This window comes from Dromaius novaehollandiae, chromosome 6 (genome assembly GCF_036370855.1).
Source record: "Dromaius novaehollandiae isolate bDroNov1 chromosome 6, bDroNov1.hap1, whole genome shotgun sequence".
NCBI classification, from domain to species: Eukaryota; Metazoa; Chordata; class Aves; order Casuariiformes; family Dromaiidae; genus Dromaius; species Dromaius novaehollandiae.
Window position 1 is genome coordinate 29,629,658 of NC_088103.1, and position 24,479 is coordinate 29,654,136.

General features: G+C 37.4%; 1 protein-coding gene across 4 annotated transcripts in view; it reads right to left on the reverse strand.

The window, feature by feature from the left end:
• Positions 1-311: 311 nt before the first annotated feature.
• The window catches only part of PLCE1 (phospholipase C epsilon 1), a 169,640-nt gene continuing 145,472 nt past the window's right edge, over positions 312-24,479 (reverse strand). For 3 of the 4 annotated variants that reach the window (XM_064514040.1, XM_064514038.1, XM_064514039.1), the window contains exons 21-33: positions 22,965-23,089; positions 22,111-22,228; positions 17,378-17,509; positions 15,103-15,390; positions 14,137-14,300; positions 12,990-13,251; positions 11,936-12,054; positions 10,764-10,892; positions 9,814-10,023; positions 7,668-7,829; positions 7,307-7,525; positions 5,964-6,176; positions 312-5,031 (exon numbers count right to left, since the gene is read on the reverse strand). In XM_064514040.1, the coding sequence (XP_064370110.1) occupies positions 5,997-6,176; positions 7,307-7,525; positions 7,668-7,829; positions 9,814-10,023; positions 10,764-10,892; positions 11,936-12,054; positions 12,990-13,251; positions 14,137-14,300; positions 15,103-15,390; positions 17,378-17,509; positions 22,111-22,228; positions 22,965-23,089 (2,108 nt within the window). In that variant the 3' untranslated portion in view covers positions 312-5,031; positions 5,964-5,996. The remainder of the gene's footprint in view (positions 5,032-5,963; positions 6,177-7,306; positions 7,526-7,667; positions 7,830-9,813; positions 10,024-10,763; positions 10,893-11,935; positions 12,055-12,989; positions 13,252-14,136; positions 14,301-15,102; positions 15,391-17,377; positions 17,510-22,110; positions 22,229-22,964; positions 23,090-24,479) is intronic. The other variant, XM_064514041.1, reaches the window with a different exon arrangement.

Sequence of the window (24,479 nt, forward strand, 5' to 3'; positions counted from 1 at the left end):
TCACCTAATCCTCAGTAGTTAAACATAAATTCATAAACATTTTTGGAATAGGCATCTGTCCGTTAATGGATTGGAAAATACATACTTATTTTACTATGTGGATTACAAAACAACCTGCATACTACTGAGTAATAAATAAAGAGCATCTTCCACGTGTTTCTGTCTGGTTAGGTCTGCATTCCCATAGCTTTTGACTAACTGTGACTAGTCTAGTTTTTAAGTGATTGCAAGGTTGGTATGATTTAATCTCTGAAACACTCCAAGGTGGTCATTTACCAGTACTTTGTCAGTTCAGGAAAGCAGCAGCAGAGTCCACATCTTAAACCATTTATTTTTTTACAACATATACAAATACAAGTTTATTCTTCAAGTCAGCAGAGAGAAAATATTCCAGGTGGAAAGACATTTTTAAAATTGTACATTTTACGTAATTTCAAAACAATGTGAAGACTGGCACATAGTGATGTTGCATTGTCAGAATACTTTGACATGCTTTAAGAGGCAGAGGAAGATGACTGAACAACTAGTAAGTCATTCTGAAATATCCTGTATTTGTATGGGAGAGAAATCTATTTACTGCTATTTATTTTTGTGTTTATTTTGCTAATTCTGGCAAACATCTAGCACTATTGCAGTTACAAAATATTTATCACAGTCAGAAAAAAAACTCCACCATTGTTACATTTAGTGGGCTACCCTAAAAGTAAACTGAATTTTATAGTGGACTAGTAACAGCAGGTGACAAAGAAACAATGTTAGCTGAAGCTTAGTAGCGTTTTGAGAGCTAGAGCAGAATGAACAGTTCCGTTTCAGAAGCTGCAGACTCAATCTTTTACTGAAATGTAAATCTGCCAGCAAGTTCTTCTTTTTTAAAGGCAAACTATGAATATAAAAGGATGTGTTTTTAAGATACTTAGATACAGCCACGTTAAAGTCTTTATTTCTTTAAAACGTGATCTCTAGAGGCAGACTGCTTTCAAAAGATGGCTATTGAGATACTTCATCTAGTAATATTCATAGTAATAAAAAAAAAAGTGACTACATTTTAAAAATAAAAAATGAGACAGTATTTTTGTATCATACTGAGCCCAAATTTAACAGTTAAAGAAACCAAACAGATAACCCTTCGGACTCTACTGATCACCTCCTGGCATCCGCCAATTCCTGAAAACTGAATAGTGCTGCAAAGGGGCCAGGATCCACAGCTGCCCGAGTTTTGTCCCGTACAGTCACAGCACTGCAAGCAGCACATGCTATGCAGAGAAACACAACACATATTGGTAGAAAAGTAACAGTGGTTTGAAAATAGCACAGAATAAAATACTTCTCTATGGCCCATAGGCAACTGGGTGCAAGATTTCCACATGTAAACTGTTCAGAGTGAGGCCTGCTACCACTCAGAGGCTGCACATTTCTGGAAGGTGTTGATTATTTACATTCCTTTCTTTCAAACTTTATCCTGGAAGCTGCTTCCTGTAAATAGTTTGTAGTGTGAAAAATGAATGTATTTGTCCATGCTCAGCCAAAAGCACGGAAAGGGACAAAAGTTATTTTGTCAGTCTTGTCGTAGGAATCTGTGGACAGATTTCCTGCAGAAAGAAAATCTGTGGAGAAGCAGGATAAACTTTCCTATTAGAATAATAACTCAACTCAGCATATGAAATCTATTTAACTGGGCTTTCATAAAAGTTAACAAAACCCTCTGTTTAATGCTTTAAGTAGTGTTATATTTTCATTTTTAGGATATTTGGAACCAATGCAAATGGAAGGATACAGTAATCCTTTCTAACTAACTTCACCAAAAATGAACCACATTCCACCAACAAAAAAGAATTTACTCTGATGTTTACCAATACCTAGAAGCTTTGTAAAACTGATTAACTGATACATGTACATTAATGAAAATACTTGAACAGTATAATTAGCCTTACAAACATCTAAATGCCTATAAAGCTAGATAGTTTCCTTTCACTGTGATAAACAGCAACAAAAGCAGCTTAGACCTTCACTGATGAGGCAGGTACCTCTATTAATAAACTGTTCCCACAACTAGAAAATTATTGCATTTGTACTATTTCTGCTAACTATTGTTTTTTAAATTGCTGCCAGACTTCAGGCTAGTATTAGAGCTGCTTTACACAATGTAGCATGGCTACAGCTGTCCCGTATTTTCCCAAGGGTGTTTGTTTTTTTGTTTTTTTTATTTACACAGTGTGACAGAAAACCATTAGTTGATGATGAGATGTGTACGAAAACTTGCTCTGTTGGCTCCCTAATCAATTAGCAAGTGTCTCCCAGACTTCTAGGACACTAAAGGTGATGTTAAGAATTTTACTTTCAGTGCTGCTGAATATTAGAAAAGTTGCTAAATAGGTACAGGCAAACTGTACAGGAAAGTAAATGCTATTTCTAGAATGTCCTTAAAAACACTGAAAGGAAAAATTCTTTATAGCATGAAAAAAAAAATCGCATTAGTTGAATTGTGTGGTAGGTCAATGTAAATATTTCCCAAAGCAAACTGTGCATATAAAGCTATGCATAATTTGTCGCTTTCAACATTTTATTCGGTATCAGTCTTGCATTATGCATGTGCCATGGGAGGGAAGGGCACATAGCTCCTTTTTAGAGAGGCTGCAGATAAGATGCAGTTAAAATTTGTCAAGATGAGCTAGGCCATGTACAGACAGCTTACTTCTGTTCACTTGGCCAGTAAATACTCACACAGAGGTAACAACAGATTTTGAAGCTATTAGGTAACATTCTAAGAGTCACTCGTTTAGCTTCAGCTAGATTAATTTTGTTTTCATTTCTGGGTTTCTAAGAATAAAGACTGGTGCCACGCAGGCTTTTTACATAGTAGCCAAACAAATAATGTACCTAAAGCCATATAAATTCAGCACTGTACAGAATCTTGGATGAGTTACTTTTGAAGATGTTAGCCATAAGCATTTGCAATGGAAATCTAAACTAGTAATTTCAGAGAAGGAAAAATTTGTGTGTCTAACTTCTTACACACTGCCTTTTCCTCAGAATGCAGAACGGTGTTATGAATGAAGAGGCTGAGCTGGAAGGTGGCTGGGGATTTTTTGAGTGGGAGACTGACTGCTGAATTGCAAAATGCTGTTTTGTCGCATCAGTACTGAAGATTAGTAGTGGGTAGTACGTGGCTTCCAGGATATGCCACAAGGAGATTTGATTTTTTTTTTTTTTTTTTAAGAGGCTGTGGTTATTTTTCCTGGAAGCTGGAAATGACCTCAAGGGGGCACTTTTTGCTTTGGTAATGATTACTTTGTAGGAATTTTCCCTAGCATATACTTAAAGACTTCATAGCTTCTCGTGACACAAGGCAGGCTCTGCCTGCTTGTTTATAAATCAATTAATGACTTTGCTTTCTTTTTTTTTTTTAATTTGCTGTTTCTCTATTTATTTGGTTGTCTCAGGACTACTGCCTGTAACTTCTTTCCCTGTCCTCCTTGTACTGACTAGCAAAAGTAAACATTGTAGTTACATTGCTGTTTTAACCTTTGCCTGACAGAGCCTCTCTCCTAGAAGCAGCAGCTGTTTGTGCTCGAGAGCTGGTGCTGATGCGGAATCGCTGATTGCATGAACCACTCCCCCTATTTACGGACTACTTGATTTACTTGCACCAGGTGACTGAAACACTATGTTCAGGGTGCGCTACCGGGAGACAAACAGGCGCTGAGCAATGATTTCACCACACACACAGTTCATGTGGGAAACCGGAGGGATGGGTGACTTCAGCAATTGTTTCATTTGTGCCCCTGTAAATTGGTGTGGGTTGTTTTAAGTAACTAAGCAAAACAATAACTCCCATAGAGGGGAAAAAAGACAGCCATAACTAATTTAAGCTTCAAAAGACAAATTCCGCAAACAGGTATAAAACTTTACAACAGTGTTTCTATGTAAACAAAAATGTCAAGAGTTAAGAGTGTAAGAGTTCCTTATACTCTCTGGGTTTAAGAGGCAAGTAAAAAAACAGCTATAGACATTTTCTGATTTATGGAAAAATGTATTTTCAGTTTGAAATTTTGAAATGTTAATTACATTTTTCAGTACACTGTTTAAGTTTGGTCAGTTTCAGGTATTAACTTTTTTTAGCTGAAAAGAAACAACCTGGAAAGTTTAAATATTTTTTCCTCTAAATCCAGAGAGAGGTGAAAATTCTGCAGTTTCTAAAAAGTAGTATATGATAAATATATTATACAATGGCACATACTTTGGAACATGATAATAAATATTCATTCTTTCTTTAAACATAAGTCTGGAAAACTAGAATTTATAAGAAGAAAATATTGTTCCTTGTCAAAGGATCACTACCAGTTGGGTGTATTTAGCTATTATTGTACATTATTTTGTTAAAGTAGATAAACCATAAATAATTTGAGCATTTTGTGTATATTCACCAAAGTTAAACTGATATGCCAAGGAAGTTACAATATATTTAAATCTCTTTACAATCACTTAACACAGTGTTTAACAGGAATCTTTAGGTAAAAGTGCATTATTTTAATATAATACACATAACACTCTGGTTCTAGTTCCCTGCCTTTGGTTTCCCTTGAGGCAACTAGTTAAAATTATCTTTTGTTTAAAACAAAAAGGTGGGGTAGGGGGACATGCTTGTTTACAACATACAGTCCAAGAAAACTGCTTCATCTGCCTACTGAGAATCTGCAGATGTGAAAATAAATGGAAAGAAAGGAATCCTCCGATAGGTGACAGGCATCTTTCCAATCGACACCATCCCACTTAGCATTCCCAGAGTGAGTGCGTTAATCCAGAAGCACTGTCTGGATTAAGCATTTGTAGCACAGGCCGCACAATTACTGACCAGTTCAGACCACAGCAGGTTTCTCCAAGGACACTGTAGAAGCTTCAGTGACGTAAATTCCAGTTCTCAACAAAATGAAAGAACAAAGAAGAAGAGGGAATGTTCTTGGGATCTTTCCATTATTGACTTTGCTTTCCTTGAATTCAGGTTTTTTGACGATTTAGGGTCTTCATAGTAACCTAGAAAGAAGATACCAAATTTGTCCATATTTGAAGTATTTCACAAACAATATTATTTGAATTCTGACAGTATAATTTATCAATAGTGTGACAATGCATGTCAAAGAATGTTTTGATAATTGAGTATATGTAGAAGGGAAATGTAAACTCCTTAAATTCTTCATATGTGAGATGGGATTAACAACAGAAAGAGATTTCTTCATTTATAACAAGCTGTAACTGTGTTATCTCCATGCTGTAGGAGGCAGCGTTATGTAAATCTCTAGTTAGTGTAAATCAGTGGGCAAAAAGTTGGATGCATTATCTTTATATAAATGGGACAGTCTTATGTTGTGTATTTCATTTGTTAGTGGAAGTCGAGCAAGATAGAAGAAACTATAGAAATACAGAAAGGATAGTAAAAATGTTTAAAAATTTGTGGCAAAATTTCCACATAGGGAGAAATTAAAAGCATAATCTTGTTTCAGCTAGAAAAGAGATCATCAGGCCCAATGATTTTATTATATGCATGTAATGTAGTAATACCAAAAGCTCTACTGGGTGCTTCCATTTATGTTGGCTCACAGCAAAAGAATAACAGGATGTCATTAACTAAGCACAGTTAGTTGTTTAAAATATATACTATAAAATAAAATAGGCTGCAACACTCTGGTTTTGTTTTTTAAATGGGGAAAGGCGGAGTAAAATTCTAGTTTTCATACCATTTGGATTCACATTAGTAAATGTCATAATAAGTAGTTTGAGATCTTATTAACTACCAGGACATGCAGGTACTTGTGGTTGTGCACACCACTAATATATAAAGTTTTCATGGATCTTTCTGTCTGTCCCTTGTACCTCACTCTGGTTTACCCAACTACATCTTTGAAAGAAACACACCATATATTATGCATTACATGATTGTTCAGAGTTCAAAAGCAAGTATCTCATACCTGACCAGACTGTGCTGTAGGCAGTGGTGGGTATTACTCCATAATGTCACTAAAAGTCAAACTGCATGCAGACCTTTCATCCTTACTCTGCGGACTGTCTGGCAAGACCTGCAGAGGTGGTGATACAAATCCCCGATACTTGTTACTTGACTTGGTTAACTTCTTGAGTTCACTGGCAAAGGAAATGCCTTTTCTTTTGTCATCTCGAGCTGCCTGTTTAAAAAAAAATACAGACTGCAGAACTAGTTTAATAGACTGTTAGCTGCAAAATACAGCAATTTAATATGAAAACATGTAAGATTTTTCTAAGCAGGCCTGACTTGAAATTCAGTGCAGCTGTGCTTTCATAGCCAAGCACATTTTTCTGATTGTTCTGAATAAACGAATTAATTGAAAATTATGTGTTGTCAAAGATTAAGGCTATGCTTAGCAAATTTGGCATAAACTTTTTAAATATCTGTGCTCACGACACTGTTACTTTGAGGCAACAACTGCTACGGATTGATGGCATCTGCTGGAAAGGAGAATGCAGTTACTTCCCCAAGCGGATAAGTATTCCAATCCTTCCATTTTCCTGAGCCTGAGATAAAGCAATAGAACAATTTTTTCACTGGGTAGGAATAAAGGGGACTTTATTCCAGTAGTTTTTAAATTCTTCCCATTTGAATATTCCTGTCTTACTCTGATGGGAAGCAGGGCACCATAGCCAGAAGCTTTCAAAAATTAGAAAGCTGGTAGCAAAAGATAAAGGTTGTCATGGGAGTTGCAGGCTGTGAGAAAAATCATGTTGCTGGATGTAACTGCTGCAGTTGCAATTAAGAAACTAATGGAGGTGCAGAGAAAATAGGACTCTGCTTTTTGTTGTAGTCTCTTCTTTCCCCCTCCCGTAAAATGCTGAGGCATCTCTGCAAGATTTTATTTACCTCCTGATCTTAAGCTTGAATAAATACTGATAAAAATGTCAAGCAGAGGTACTGAGTCCCTAGTACTTGCTGGTCATACAAGTACAAGAGGTGGCAGCTTGGCTCTGAATGCACTGCAGCAAGAGGCTCTGCTTTATAAAATTGTTTCATGCTATATTCAGGCTAAAATGTTTGAGTTGTTAAATGCAGGCTCTCTTAACTGTTTTTTGAGGCTTGCTTACAGACCTGTGTTAATTCTACAGTTTGTGGATTTCTTTTTCAAATTAATTCCATTACTACCATATATCAAGTCAGCCTTTTTGCCACTTTAAAATCTCATTTGACTACTTAGCATCTCCCTCCTATTAACAGTATGTTCTTGTCAAACTGATCACGTACCATTGACACACAAAGCTTGCAGCAAGGTATTTAATCTTTTACCTGAACTTGTTCTTTGAGCTTAAGGATAAATTTTCCTGCTTCTTTCCACTTGCTTTGGGCCTGAAACACACACTCTTGATCAGAGAGAATCCTCTGAGATGGCTTAGACGTTGAGGACTTTTTGTTTGCTGGCTCTTTTGTCACCTCTTCCAACAGGACATAATCACTCGGATTGGGATTGCTCAAAATGCTGTAAGAGTACTTGGCTTTGCAAAGAGTCTGTTTAAAAGCAGAAAAAGACAATGTTATCACAGATTCATCTTCACCTAGTGCTGAGAACAAAACACACATATCTTGTGTGAAACCAACCTCCACCCTACAGATTATGGAACCTACTAAATGGAAAGAACACGCTGTTTACCTGCTGTATGACGTCCTGAGCTGTGCTAAAGCGGGGAGCTTTGATGACAGTGCGTGGTTGCTCTGGGGAGACATCATGTACCTGAACAAAGAAACTGTCATCCTCAGAGCTGATGGTTGCATCTTCCTTTGTTTCTTGAAAGATGTTTCTCTCATTTAAATTCTATAGAAAAAAGGAGAGCCAAATTTATTTAGTTCAGAGAGGTAACTAATTGCTGGGGGTCACAGAAGATTTTCATCTCGCGGAAATCAGAGATTTTTGCTGTTGCCCTGGCTCTATTTCATTACATGCAAATCTTCTCTATAAACCGTTTTGTCAAGTTTATATTGCTAATATTTGTTTTTCTAAAATCAGCGTCTTAAATATGTCATAGGAGGCAAGAAATGAAGACATACATACGCTTTGTGCCACCTGATGCGATCACTTAAATCTTTTATCTCCTTGATGTATGCAAAATTATATTTTGTTTTATAATGGTGGTATTAAGATGGGAGAAGGTGCAAAGCATCCTTTTCCTTTCTTTGCCCCTGCGCTACAGCTGGCTTCTGGCACAAAGAAAGGAATTTAGAGAGCAAGAAGTCGATTTTCCATGTGGAGCAAGAGCAAGGCTACTTCTAGGTCCCTTTTCAGGATCTATGACATTACTATAGTTTTCCTGCACCTTCTCTCAGGTTCTGCATTTCTCTTCCTTCCTTTGTAACATAGGTTGAGTTCGTAAGATGTAAACGCGAGCTGTGTGTCACACCCTACACACGGACCTGCTCCTTGTTTTTCCATGCAAATTTGCAGCTACATTTCCAGTTCTGAGATCCGAGCAGGCTGCCATCTCTGGAAAGACCCCAAATTACAGATAATGCTGTGCTGTTCTAGCATCCTAGGACAAAACTACAGGATAATTTTCATGAATTTTGATACAGATTTTAATACATGTTTTCTGAAAGAATGGAACTGGCAGTGACATATGTATATTACATATATAAAAAAATATATATGTACATATACATACAAATGTATATATAATGTGTGGCTGCACACGCTAGCAAATTAAGTGTTGTAGTAGTCAACTGTATAAAGTATACGGCTGTTTCTACAGACAAGTTTTTAACCTCCTAACTTCTGCTCTAAATAATGAAATAGAAATTCAAAAATCATTTGAGTAGTTAGTTAGAAATAAAGAAAAAAAATGCTTTGTGTAATAATATGTCAAATAGAAGTTGTAGCAAAAGATGTGCAGAAATAACCAGAGTTAAAAACAGTGGTTTGTAAATTTATCATATAATAAAGCTGTGCATATTTTTTTTCATTCCAAAGGATCTTAGAGGAATATGCACATAAACAAAGGTGTTGTGTGTTTGTTAGGTGTGTGTGTAAAATTTCTCTCTCTATATATATATGTGTACATGCATTACTGTGTTCAGATTAAGCAAGCAAAATATTATATGCAGAACTGGTCAAAGGAAGTGCCTCGGAAAATTAGATCATTAAGTGTCTTCTACTTTTTTTGACTATTCTCTCTCACAAGCCTGAGCATTAGCATAGCCTGAGCATTAGCATATATTCAAGATGTGGATGTTTTGCCCATAGTTTAAACTGAAGTAATCACGCCATCATCCTACCTTAAATTAAAAGAAACATCTCTTTCACTCTTCTAAGTTACCATGGATAATTTCACCATCGTTTTTTAGGGTACTTTAATATTAAAGTCCTTTCTAATTTTATTGGGGGAAAAAAAAAAAACTTGCAGCCATCTAAATTGGTTGATAACTGTAGCCTGGTGTTCTGTTACCTGTGATCCTCTGGTATTAATTACTATCCTTTATATTAATTTCATACCATGTCAAAATCTTGATTGACATTAAATTGGAACTATCAGTTACAACAGGAAGCCAACAGTATCCAATTGTTGAGTAAGTGATAGCTGATGATAGAGCTGAGTGAAGTCAAATTACTGTTCCCCAGGTATACTTAATGAGGTTTATTAAAGCTACTTGTGCTCAGTCAGTGTTATGTTTGTTTTTAAAAGATGTACACAGCATTGACATTATTCACCAAGCAATGATATAAATATCACACTCTTTTGTTTCCTGGTCCTAATAGCTATTTTTAGCTACCTATGTAAATAACAATTTATCTAAAAAAGACTTACTTCCTCTCGGGTTTTAAAGATAATCCTTCCAACATATCCTTCTTCTGGGAACCAGCTGTTCAAGAGCTGCACTAGCCCTTCTTCAGGACCAATTACTCTCTGGAATGGTGGTTTTCTGCATTCGTTCTTTTCTTTAGATATGAAACTTTTCTCTTCCATCAGAAAATAGTCTGTGGCACATGACTCAGTGCCTTTTGTGGTAGCCAAGAGCTAAGACAGACCACAATACACACAGCATTTAGAAGGCTAAATATAAACACTGCATAATTAGTAGTTATAAATGAATATGAATAAAAAAGCTTTAAAAATCAATAACAATTCTGATAGTATAGGCAAGATTTCTGATGTGCTATTTATTACTCAGATATTTTACTCCAGGGTAATGTAGTCTTTAGACTAGCCAAGCAGCTCAGCTATTCCAGACAAGGCAGTACTATTTAAGCTTATTTCTGTCCTTTTTGGCTGGCCAGACACTTTATTCATAATCCCAGGACAGTACAGTCTTTTCCCACTGGTGGAATAACAACCCCTGTTGAGTGAAATGGTTTTTCTACTCATGAACTTAAGCCCTCTAACTTTTACTCTGTATTCCTATGATGCTCAAGTTCAAAGAATTGCACAGAAAAATCTGCTCTTTTCCAGGACAGCCTGCTGACTCCAGCCTGCTGACTGCATCAGTCAGAAAGATTTCTTTTCTCATATGCATATGCCCAAATATTAAAATACTAATAGGGGATATGTTACAAGATTAAAAACCCATTATCAGAACTCAAGATTTGGAAAACTTCACTGATACGCTGCATTTACAGTGCAATTAATTCCACAGTAATACATTGCTCAAATAACTCCTGGCTGCGATGAATAAGCTACAACGATTCTGCATTTGAGAAATGCAGGGAGACAAATGTCTGCCTTCTTGCAATCTGGTTGCAATGCAGTGGGCAACTTACCTGATGAAGAAGCTGTGCAGCTGTGGTCCCCCCGCTTATATTAAAAACAGTAAAAGGCTCAGGGCCTGGAATCCCATGAATGGTTACTTTGTACGCCACGGCAGCTCTCCTTTCGGCTGTGCTGAACAACTGTTAAGATAATGTTCATCAGGATACTGATACACATAGGCATATTATTTATAGGGTTCATTAAAAGAAACTGCCCACACAAGCTATGGGACCTTGACAGAGAAAAGCTGTCCAACTAATACAGGGCTCTTTCTTAAACTACAGATCAAGATATGAGAAAACAAAACAAAAAGAAAACCACTACCTTGAAGCTGAAGAGAAAAAAAAAAGAAATTGAAATGGGAATAAAGTTTTACAGTGAGGGTGCATAAACCACCACTGAACAAGCAGAATATTGTAGACCTCCATCATTCACTATCTGCAGCCTAACTGAAGTAAGACAATTGGTTCAATGTAGAAATTACTAGATAAAAATCAGTAACTTGGTTTTATGTTCCAAACCAATCACAGTTGTCCCTTCTGCCTTAATAATTCACCCAGATAAGTGTTTGGTCTGTATTCAGAAGAGGATAATGCCTGCTGCACACTCAATAGCTCAGGAGGTTTTATCCAACACTCAGCAAAGTAATAATATGCATTTAAAGACGCTGAAATAAACACAAGTAGCCTATCATTAAGGGCTATGTTTTTATATATACGTGTATGTATATGTATACGTATCTATGTGTGTGTGTGTATATATACATATAAAATACATGTGTATGTAAATATGGACTCAATTCTCTTTTGTAAGAGAATTCAACTGTATTATCACTATTCCAATAAAACATAGTTTTCAACAATTTGCATCCTTTTTGTGTGTCTCAAATGCAGTGTTTATGATCCATGCATGAGACAGCTCCAGCACAGAAGCTCTGCTTGTGCTATACCTATATATACCAAAAGTCAGACTCTGAAAAGATGTACCCACCCACAGTTTCAGCCAGGAAAGATAACCTAACCTCCACTGAAGCCCAGAAGGATGGGGGCTTCAAGATACTTCTGACAGATGTGCAGGTTTTGGGGGCCTAGTTTCTTTGAACAGTCTGATCCTAAAGCTCTTCAGACCATTCTAGTCATTGAGACAAAAATACATGGCATTCACAAAAATACAATTAAATTACCATAGATGCAGGCAGAGTGTTTCCAGATGGACTTTCTTCCATTCTCCGACTGTTTATGAACAAACTTGAAATTTCTAACGCTTCATTGTGCAGGTTATGTAGCTGGACATGTCTGTAGCCTAAAGAGAAAAAAACCCTTTCATGAGTACTTGGCCACATCCTAGGACACCTGACTCAGAGATGAAAAACTCAGATATCTGAGCCTTTGCTATACCTATAGCACTAAAGCACTGTAGTAATATTGCATTAACACTCCTGTCTGGACAACAGCACAAGCCAAATCCTATGAACCGCTGAGTGGCTCGTCTGGCTGTGTACTCTTATTAACTCCTACTGAAATAATTTTTCCTTTTGGCATTCACCATAATAGTCAAGCTATTTATACATGAAATAGCTAAATAAATTACAATTTTAAATATGAATGAAACAAGGACAAATTCTCACTGGGAAAATGAATATATATGGCCAGATCTCCTCATACATTAAATCTGCTTTGTGGTGTTACAGTTGCATGAGGTAAACCTGAAACTATTTTCACCATTTTGTTGAAGAGCTGCTGCTGTTATGGCATCCCCCACAAGTGCCACAGAATTATTGGTACTTGCTAGTCTTTCTTTTGCCTTTTTTCACTCTTCTTGCACCTCTTCTCCGGCCAAGGTTGCAAGCACGGTCATTCATCTCTGCCCTGGTGACCACTAATTAGGACAGCTAACACAGAGTGAAACCACTCCAGTCTTCCTACAGGAGCAGTGAGCCCTGAGCACTCACAACCACAGCGCAGGGTCGGAGCCGTTGCGTACAAGGTGCTGCCATCTCTGCAACAGCAGGTGCAGCTCAGGTCTGGGACTTTTTACAAGTCACTGTGGCAGCTCCCAGGGAGGTCGTTAGATCAGCATTAGATCGCTAGGGCAAAGTATGTTGCCTGATACTTGTTCCCTGTCTCCTCCAGAAAAAGGCAGCAAGTTGATTAAAAATATCCCTCAGGAAGGATTCAGTCTGCCAGGAGTCTGCTGGGCCATTCTGGTATATAGCGTTACTACAAACTTTATTTTACCTCTTTTTAGAGCCTTTAGTGGAATGATTCTTTGGGCTGTTACAGCTGAGCTGTTATTTTCAACAACTGCAAATCGAAGAAAGACCAAATCTTCAAAGTGAACCCGGAAAAGAAACTGCTCATTCCACATAGGGTTGAGAGTGTTGCGATGAATGGGTTTAGTCCGGAAGTGGCAGCTGTCCAGAGACATCCCGAGGACATCGATTTCAATGCAGGGACTTCCCGTGCTATTGCTGGGACAAACATTCTGGCCAGACACAATCTGAAGCCGAGAAGCACACAGAGAAAATAATTAGTGGAGTAAGTCTTTTTCTGTCACAATTCTTAGCTAAATATTATTTATCATGCTCCTAAGCACAGTTTGTTAGCATACTGATTCAATTACAACACTCCTTTACTTTTGTAATTGCCAAGACAGTAATTTCAGAAGCAGAACTGCTTAAACCACATGCCGTTGGTACGGTATCTTTCCTCCGAAAAAAGTACACCATATATCATGACTGTAACCATCCAAGGCATTTGAAAGTTAATCCAGAAAGAATGTACTAGTAATGTAGTCAAAAGGATCAAATTTTCTTCTCAGTTACTCTGAGGTAATGGCCCTGACCTCTGGCTTGCTCTGGTACACACAAAAGAAGAACTAGGTCTGCAATTACCACAGCTGGGAGAATTTTGACTCTTATGGATCTCAATTTTCTCAAACATTTCCTGGAAGCATTAGCTTCTTAGAATCCACATTTTTGCCATAAATCCATGCATAATCTGTCTTACTATATAACTTTAAAAAAATACATACTTTAACATTCATTACAGCTTTTTGTTTCACAAACGTGTGAAACATCTGATCACACATGTAATTTTACACTGTTGGGCAGTCCCACTGAAAATGTTTTCAGGACTGGGTTCTGTCAAATATTGTGAAGGAAACAGTGGAAGTATCCATGAATAAAAAACAACAAATAAACAAAATAAAGATTATCATTTGCTCCTTCCCCATCCAACTTCTTTTAGCTACACTGATCTTCAGCACTAATTGTAGGTACAATCTTTTCACACAGAAGCATGACTGCAATGCTGGTTTAAGACTGTAGTTACATGTTTATTCCTCTCTATCTGGCTGTTTGAAATGCCATTTTAATGTACTTACTGTTAAAGAATATATAGCTGGTTCCTTATTATCAAGATCTCTTTCTAATGGACAAAATTGCTGGTACATTGAACAACTTTTATCCCACAGAACAGGAGGTTTCAAAACATATCCGCAGCCACCATTAGCTTCAAACATTGCTGCATTAAGTTGCAGAGGAAGATCTGTGAAAGTAAGGCAGCCAAAACTGACAAACAGCAGTGGCACAACGGAAAAACTCTAACAGTGAAGACAAGGACATGCTTTTAGTATCTTCTTCTTTTGAATTTTAGTTGTGTACTATATGCTTGGTTTTTAGAGCTAGCTATAATTTACACATCCAATCTATCCAATACTTAATTACATAAAACTGTAAGAACAGTTCATTCTTTTCTATCCTTTTCTGATATCTTTATCCAGCTGCAGGACCACCTACACCTACTCCCTGAGAAGTTTCTAGATATTTGCCCTGAACTGCAGAATGAAAAAGCACCAACTGTAATAGCTTTGCAGACAACCTAACAGATACTTTTCCTTCCAAAAAGCTGAGGGAACACAAAATAGTCAAAGAATTTTTGCACCATGTTCTACCCTAACATTAAAGCAGTATCCAAGAAGGCAACTCTAAAGAAAAATAGTTCAGTATCTTTTTATACTTGATATTAGCAGAAATGGATAATGGCCACTGAAACTGGGGGAAAAAAAAGCACCTTCCACAGTAATAAAAAAACCTGAAAGTGCTGCTGTCCACATGGCTTTGTGCTATCAGGGGATTTGCCAGCATTGGCATAAACTCCTGAACTCTGGGATTCCTATTCTTACAGATTATAGATTGTAATTGTGCGAATCGGCTCGCGCTGTGGCACACGGGAAGGTAAGTCCCCTTGTGGCAGCAGGTAAAGGAAAACGTCAAACACAAATTCACAGTTTAAGAAGGACTTGTACCATATTTAAAATGTACAAAAATGTGCACTATTCTACCCCTACCATCTGTTTGGTAGTTAAGAGCCACGAGCTGTACGCCATGGAGCCAGAAGATAAGGGGATTGGGATTTGAAGAGTCGATGCGTGTGGCAGCGGGGTACGTCCGCAGCAGCTGGCAGGTGGTGTGCTGGATCAGCTTCTGAGAATACCGCCTGCACAGCCGCTTGGCAGCGTTCTCGTTCAGCGAGGAGATGTGGTAGCATTTAGGTGTCCTTATGATGGCGCTGAGAGAAGCTGGCGAATTAAAAGAACACGGATCTTCCCAGGTCTGCCGCATGACATCAAAAGGGCCTGGAAAATAAACAGTACCCGCAAGTTACAGCTGCAGGTCCAGAGACTGCAAGAATTCAAAGTTTTATAGTGAAGTGTATGTTTACACTTTGGCTATGGTGCAAACAAGGGATCCTGGAAAATGACACTGTTCAAAACACGCCCCATTTCTTCTTATACAGTAAGAACAGTTAATGAGAGAAAACAATGTTTAAGTATTTAAATTATTCTGTAAGTAGATGTGTTAAAAAATATTTTCATACAGAAGCATTTAAATGGCATTCCTGAATAACATACCTGTAATAGAGATATTAGCTAGAAATGAATTTTAATTCTTAACCCATTGCTTAGCAGTACTACCAAAGTATTGCCAATGCAGAGACCGTTAATAAAAATAAAAATAAAAATAAATAAAATAAAAGACTTGAGCTTAAAAAGGTCTGCCGTCTGGCAGGCAGGAGCAGCATCTAGAGTGCAAAAGCACTATAGAAGTGCTTCCCCTAGGAAGGTTAAGAAAACACTTCGTTCAGTTGTGTTGGCTTTTGCAGTTCCATTCCTAAATATTTAACTTTTCCCTTACTTTGCTTAGATGTAAGCTCACTTACTTTGCTTAGCTACAAGCTCACTTAGATATAAGCTCTGTTAGGCCTATAAAAAGTTGGGTGATGCTACAACCACCACCACAAGAACCAAGTCCTTTAGAGGACTTCTTAGGCTACCTGCTTTCAACACCATATATGAAGTGCTGCAACGGCGACAGAAAACAGGCATCCAGTCCCATCTGGGCAATCCGAATTTCCTAAATTACATACGTAAGTCCCTTTTACATTCAGTGGAAGCAGGTACCCCAGAAGCCTATAATGGCAAGAGTGGTGCCATCTGAAGCAAGCAGATAGGAAGCCATGACCCTGACTCAGAGCTATGGACTAGGCGCCTGTCAAAAGTCAGCCACAACAATCGTTTGGACTGCTGACAGGCAGCCTGGGGAGGTCACCTCTTCCCAACAGCCCACAGGCTAGAGTACTCACAACTGAAGTCCAGACTCCAGGTTATAGAGTGAGCCTCTGTAAATTTGAATCTGTAACTATAACGTATCAGGAAAACACCCTACTCATCCAGCTGTAGGGTCTTCTGGGAGACAATACTCCATTCTTCTCAAATATACATTTTACATTAGGAAGGGGGGCAATACTGAAGCCTGTCTGCTAAGCCTCCAAACAGTCTAGAGTGCCATAAGAGTTAGGGGACAAATTCAGCAAAAAATTTAAGGCCGTAAGAATTAAGTGCTAGAATTCTTTGTTTTTAGGTCGCTGGCCTCTAGAAGGGAATCTAACCTGTCTGGTGCTGCTGTGCCACTGTGCTGAAACACATGGATCTTTGAGACAGAAAACGAGTACAAGAAATCACCTGAAAGGCAGGAGATCTGGGTCTCATCCCTGCTCCAGAACCTTTTGTGTACTTCCCTATGCATTTCCTTAATCTGTCTACATGCAGAAGTAGAATTTCCCAGTTCACACCCTGCAGCACCTGTGGAGTTGAACACCTCCAAGGCAGAACGGGGCAGGGGTGGGTGGGGGGTTCCAGGATTACAAATCTGGATTTGGATGAATTTTAGGCAACTAAATCCTACTTCAGACATTAACAATCTTTTTCTGGATCCAGCCCAATAGTCCTACCTTCCAACTGTACTTCGAAAGAACATATTAATTCATGTCTTTTAAGATATAAACTGTAAGATGTATCATTTAAAATGCATTTTAGTTTTGAATCATTTATGAATTAGGGTCTTTATAATCCTGATCAATTAATTCTATTCTAACATTCCATTACTATACAGTCAATTCTTTAGTTATAATAGTGTTACTGTAATAGCTGCCACGCTAACAAAAAGCCATTGCAAAGTTCAACAGCTTATACATTGTATTTGATCTTTAACAATGTGGTCTGGTACATGTGTTAGATTACAGAGCCATTCCACGTGACTGGTGAAAGATGATGCTAACTTTACCTTTTCCAGATGCTTTGGCAAGAGTTGCTGACTCCCCAGGGCTTAGTCTGCCAGGATTGTTGCCAAAAATGGACTTCCTGCTTTTCCTTTCTTTTCCTCTGCTAGAGCCAGATGGGTTTAGAGTTGACAAGCCTGTTCCCATAAATGTAAAATAAATGAGCCAAAAAACATGACCAAGAGGGCATGACTTTTTCCATCATTTTTTACATTATTTTCTAAGACATGAATTTTCCCGCTATATAGTACACAGGGCAAACTGTGTATTTTTCTCCATAATTTAATTCCAGAACCTTACATGCACATATACCTTTATATATACATACACTCATACATGCATATATATATATGTATACACGCACACACATCTATATAATATATATAAAAACACAGATGAAGCAACACAGAAAAATCTGTATGATGCAACTTTTCTCCATTTTACTTTTTGGCTTGAGGAAGGTAGCAGTTCTGTCTCAAATTACTAAATGGTCCTAATTAATACTAAAAAGTTCTGCAGAAACAGTCTCAAAACATTCATTCTGAAAATTGTTTAAAAAAATCTTTTCTACATGGGCGATAAAACTGTGAAGTACTGAATATCATGAAATTTGTCTGAATTATGGTAGCCACATAATTAAATAAATACCAAAATATGATACTGAATATATAATAAAGGAAAACCCCAAAATGCTGTTGGTTAAATGTACCAGTTTAGCCTTTAACTTAACCTAATCTTTTCAGAGCTATCTCCTTCTGTTTAGAATTTGTATTTCAGTGATGGGAAATGGTGTGCAAAATCCATTAAACATTTAATGGCCAATATGTACACAGAAGTGGGGCTGGAAAGCTCTATTATAGCTATTCTTCAAACATATGCATTTCAGCAAAATAATCATTAAAATCACGATCTAAATCCCAGTGAAGTAAATAGATTTAATTCCCTTTAAGGTCAGTTTCTTTCTGTTGACTTTGACAGACCATGTAGCAGATTAAAACTAAAAACAAAGTTAAAACGCACTGTGGTTATTCTGACACACACGGAAGCGAGGTGAGGAATGCTCTCAAAGCCCCAAGATGCACTTGTGATTTACAATATGACAAAGCAAGTACACTATATTGGCCTAAGTGTCACTCGTAAGATGATCCTCAGTTTTGGAAAGACAAAATAAAACCCTAAATGCATACAAAAAAAATAAATGCCAGGCACCGCTGCCTAATGCCTCACAGGAACCATGGATGTGTCCCTCTTGGCATGCACTCACCTTGCTGGCAATGCTGTGCCAGCCCAGACACTAGACATGAGGTTTTTGGACACAGAGGGTCCAGTGCAATCCTACCAACTCACACCTGCCTAAAGACAGCTCTAGATTTAATATTAATATTTTAACTACAACTGTAAATCATAAGAGGAGATGTTAGATTCTGTTCTACTAAAATCAGTCCACAGATGGAAATTTTCAGGTCTCAATCTTTACAGCATGTCTACAAGTAGTTAGTTAAGTTATGCTTATAGTTTCAGTGGGACTGCTTGGATTAGTAAAATTTAGCATGTACATAAATGTTTTCACGATTGGAGACTTACTGTCTCTCAGGGCCAAAGCATACACATAAACAGCAGAAGATGACAGAGGTTGAGATCAAGGAATATGGACTGACTAGGAGAATGAGGAGTTATGGACTATGTGCTTCCAGAACTATTTAATCTCAGTTTTCAATGGATCAAATGGATTTGGCAAGCAAGATCCAGGTTTCAAAATCCTGTTGTGGAGACAGTCACTGAGGAAACAAACTAACCCATAAATCACTGGAGAGCACAATGCAAAATATCAAGGTTAACTGAGCTGTATGTGATAGCTATAGGGTAAGCTGGGAGTTTTCTTTCAGCCTTTCCCATAGGCATGCTTTGCAAGTGACAGGCCTCCTCTCAGAGGGAAGCTCCATTTTTCACTCCAGTTTAAACTGGACTCCAAAATACAGCATCACCTATTCACAGAATCATAAATTCATAAAATACTGGAGGTTGGAAAAGACATGGAAGTCATCTGGTTCAACCCCCTGCTCAAAGCAGGAGCAACCTAGATCCTGTCATACTGCCACAATGACAGAGCAAGTCTTGTTTAGTATCTCCCTACAACCCCTATATATAGGGAGGGTTATATATATTATATCCTTCAGGTTACAGACTTTATTACTACTCTCTCTGACTAGATTCAACCCTATTGCTTTACTGCTTTCAGATTTTTAATCCAGGGGATGATAAACTCCCCTGCCCTTCCCATTCTAACCATGCTAAGGTAACAGGCTAAGATGCAACTGTCACCTTCTCACCGTGTGTCCCTAGCAAACAGCCAACAGCCTGTGGCATTGCAGACCTCTAAAACAATCTATGGTACATTTGCAGGGTGCCATTTTTTATGCCCACTTAAATTTCTAGAAAATTGATACCACAGCGGCAGATAGTCCGATACAGTGGAGATGGTGACTGAATTTCACACTGGTTAGCTTAGGTGACACCCCACTCACTGCACTAGGTTGTACGGATCCTATATTAATGTACCCAAATTTCTCCATTCATTGTATGAGGATTCTCTGCATCAAGGCAACAAGCCACGTACAAGGGAGTTACAGCAGTACTATGCTCAAGTATGTTTCATTGCTCTCATCTTCAGGGACCCAAAAGAAGGGGTCTCCCCTATCTCAGACAACGGCATGATGATATCCAACAGACTGAAACAGAAGTTAGGCAAGGAGAGTAAGGGTCGAAAACCACTGAAACAAGAGCTGTGGCGGGTTCCTCCTTTCCAGAAATTGTATAAACAAGAAATGTTTTTTTTCTCCACACAATAAATTCTATTTGGCCAGAGAGCCATTTGGGAAGTCCATGTTACTCTGTCGGCTAGGCTAGGTGATCACAATTGTCATTGTCTTGTTTTATAGTCATAAATCAATGATAACCTTCATAGACACAGGCAATTATAAACACAGAATAGAGGTAAAAGGGGACAGGAGAAATAGTGTTTAGATCAACGATCAGCCACTAATACGAATTCTGCCCCCCCTTTCTCCAAAACTCTTGCATTTTTCTCAGTTGGAAAGGAAACTGGTCAGCAGATCTACATAGCCGTGGGTCTACTGGCCTTGTTCTCATTAATAATTGACAATATTGGGGTACAGCAGTGGAACAGAGGCATGCACTGTGTTTGTGCCCTCTAGCTGAGCAGAGAGATCAAATCAGTAGCACAGTGAGCTTGTATATCTACACCCATTGCAGAGAAGACAGTATTTGTCTCAAAAGAGGAAACAGATAAAAATTTGTTGGAAAATTGATTTCTATAGCTTCATGTATTCAACTGTGAAAGGAATTCATTTTCTTAGTTGTTCCATTCATGTTCTAATTAAAGCAAAAGGAAGAAATCTGATATGGAAAGCAAGCGTTTTTTTTCTAATTGAACTTACATTAAAAACTTGAAATATTTAAAAGTTATTTTAGAACACCAGAACTTCTTTGTGTGTTAAAATGTTTGGAACAACTTAAGCCATCTCTGTTTAATCTTTAATATCATTCTTTAAAAGAAAATATTTTATTTGAAAGATATCACATTGCAGATTTCATTAAAAAGAGAGTATCAAAGTTGAATTTTTTTAGAAGTTATTATTGTTACATGTAACACCTACAATTCTTAAATTAGGAAAGATTATGAAAGTATGTCTTTCCATTTTCAGCATGTTTATCTTGCATATTTGACTCTATTTTATGTTTGGTTAGCTTCTCAGATCTGACTATAGTTCTATTTGTGTAAGATCGTGATTTGCCAGAATTGCTGATATTTCCACGGAGAACCATTCCATTAAAAAGCTGATTTTTCATTCAAAACATTAAATACATCAATAAACAATATATTCCCAATTTAAAAGAATTTATGTACAATATTTGAGCCAAAACATACTCATCCTCATATTTCAGTACTGAACAAGCGACTCTCTGTGATCTCCTCTTCAGTTACTGCCTCTCCTTCTCTTCTGCTAACATTATTCTTCCTACCGTACAAAAGAAATACCCTCCCATCTCCTTAACTCATTGCGTAAATTTTGCGTGTGTGTGCACACGTGTGTGTGCATGTGTCTCCCCAATCCGCGGTCCTCGCCCATCCATGAAAAGGCTGTTAGCTTTGTCTTCCTCCTTCCCGAACTGCCCTTGCTTGTCAAGCAGGCAGACGATATAAGTGAATTCAGAAGGTCTTCACTTCTCCCATTACCACCCCAGCCCACTCCCCAAACGGCTCCCCTCCTATTCATTTAGGAAAGGACAGAAAAAGGGGAGCACAGGTGCAACATGCCACACTGCGCTCACTTAAAGCAATCTGACAAGCTCTTCCTGCAAGGTTTTATTCTCATTCTCAGTTCAGTACCTCTGTACCTGGAAACTCAGAGCTTTTATGATACAGCTTTCTCTCATCTGTCACCCACACAGCACTAAGACAGCTACTCTCTAAGTCATAAAGACTGGGAAATTTCAATTTTGTAAACATTTTTATATGACAAATGGTATGTCTTCACATAGTAGATTTATGCATACTACTACTCAGCCAGGAGCTATTATGTAGACTATCAGATCTTCAAAAAGAAAGTTAAACTACTTAAATTTGAAAAAGCTTGTACTAAGTAATTCAAAACACAAAGATAATAGCCTAAAGAATTAGAAAGTTTAAAGCAATAAAATAGGGAAGTATACTTACCTGGAAACTTTACAGCTTGACAGTAAATGACCAGATCTGATAGCTCTGGGGCTATCTGTCTGCTTTCCTTCTTATTCTGTGGAAGATAAAATTCTTCACCCAGTTCCATATCATAAACCTAAGTAACAATTCCAATAACATATAATAATAATATTACTGAGTATGAAGGTATTCTAGCATATGATGTTAATGTCCTTAAAATCCTTTATCTCATTGTTCCTATATGGTTTGCTGTCTTTACCTAATAGATCTCTTGTTTGCAGGATTATGCATTAACCTGCGACTAATACTGCAATAATATGCAAAGACCTTAGTCATGGGTCTATTCTACAAAAATTCAGACGAAAAAGATTCGTGTTCAGGAGAAACTACAGCTTACTAAACAACAATGCAGGGGTTTAATTGTCTGATGATTTAATAAATGGTAATATCGCTATAGATATCAAGGTTCCATATTTTTAAGTTATTTAGATACACAGAAATGCTGAAGAGTCTCATGTAATCTTCAGTTCCTGGATATCTAAAGCCCATCAATGTCATTGGAAATTAGATATATAAAAACACTTCAGGATCTAGCTACAAAAAAGTTTTCCAATGAGGATGACTACAATTCAAATTTCATCCAAATGGCCTGGACATGAAATAACCTCTGAGAACTTTTCTTGAACAGTATGTTGAATGTTTTTTCTAGGTAATCCATTTTCTTTGGTGTGTTTCCATGCTTTCTAATATTTGCCTTCATTAAAGTGCATTTGCCATCTGAAGTCTGGGTTACCTAAGCAACCTAAATGCTTTTGAAGCTTGTTACATACAAAAGTGTGCCAGAGAAGGAAGAGGGAAAAAAGCAGTACTACCTTTCCTTTATTACTGTAAGTAGCACAATCAGCTTTCTTTATTCTTTTGGCAGTCTCTTCATTATATTCAAACTGCAGCTTATCACTTGATAATTTACTCTCAGGTCGGTCTTCAAGAATGTTATCTAAAAATCAATGGGACTTTAATAAGCATAAAGCCAAATAATTTCAACTGGAAATCTTATTTCAGTTAACAATATTTGTGGATAATGAGGTGAATATTATCTGAAAAACCAGATGGCAAAATAATACATTTATTGGTCAAAGCATTCTGCTTTAATAGTAACTTTCTACTTAAAAAAGTTAAGGCCCGACTTTGGTTAATACATTGCACTTTTCTGAAAGTCCATCCTTTTGTGCTCACAAGATGCTTAAAACAAAATCATCTAATAAATTAAAAATTTCTTCTTCAAGCTTGCCATCTGAAAATAACTAAGTGGCATCCGTGAACAACAAATAACTGCATATGTTCAAATAATTCAACCACATCAAAGATGTACATGTCTTTGTATATTAAGTTTTCATGCCCCTCTCCTTATGTTCACTGTGCATAAACACACAAATATTTTCTACTTCTAGAGAAATTCCTCTTCAAAGCTACATATTTATTGGAGTATAATACAACTACTGATTGGTCTTCCTGGACCAAAATATTATAACTGTCTGTCACAAAAGGAATGGTTCTTATTCATTCCTGATACTTTGACCATATTCTTTTTATGCATAACCAGTGTTGCACATGCAATCTTCTAACCTTTCCTGACCAGTTAATAATGCCATATAAAATACCCGATATCTGATCACATTTTTAATATGCAGTAGAAACTATAAATTCACACTGGCACTTTTAACAGGTTGGAAATGCGGTGCTGATTTCATGCAGTTAAAATGCTCAACCAAATGGCCTTTACCTTCCTGGCTGTTAGCAGCAGGAGAAGCATTAAGGACATCAGCTACAGGGAAATGGAATCAGAAAGGGAATAAGAGTAAAGGAAATTAAGATTTACAGCCAGAGAAATGAAAATTGTCAGTTTAAAACTATTAGCCTTATGCAAACCTAATGTATCAGTAAGGAAAATAAAACTGAAAATCTTTAGAAAGTTTACAGACTATTATGTAGATTAGTTTTGCCAAAATATTAAAGTAATTAAAAATCCCAAAGAATACTCATTGTAATGAAGCAATAAACCATGCCACAGATTCCTTCACATATTGCAAGGTGTAGATGTTTGCTGCCAGCTTCACATTTTTCAGCCCTTTTCTTAATTACAGCATTGCCCAAACATTACTTACTCAGTTAGCTCATAACATCTCCCTTGCAAACATGTTAACAAATGTCTAAGTTTTTCACAGTAATTTTCACAGAAGCTATCTCCACGCTGTCCCACACAATGAGAACTCTCAAGCAGCCAGTTATGCAAACTTTCTAGCAAAATGCAGCTGGAGAAGGCACCACAACCAGACCCATAAATTTTCTTATTAGCTTAAATACTGCTATCCTACAAGCACTGTCAG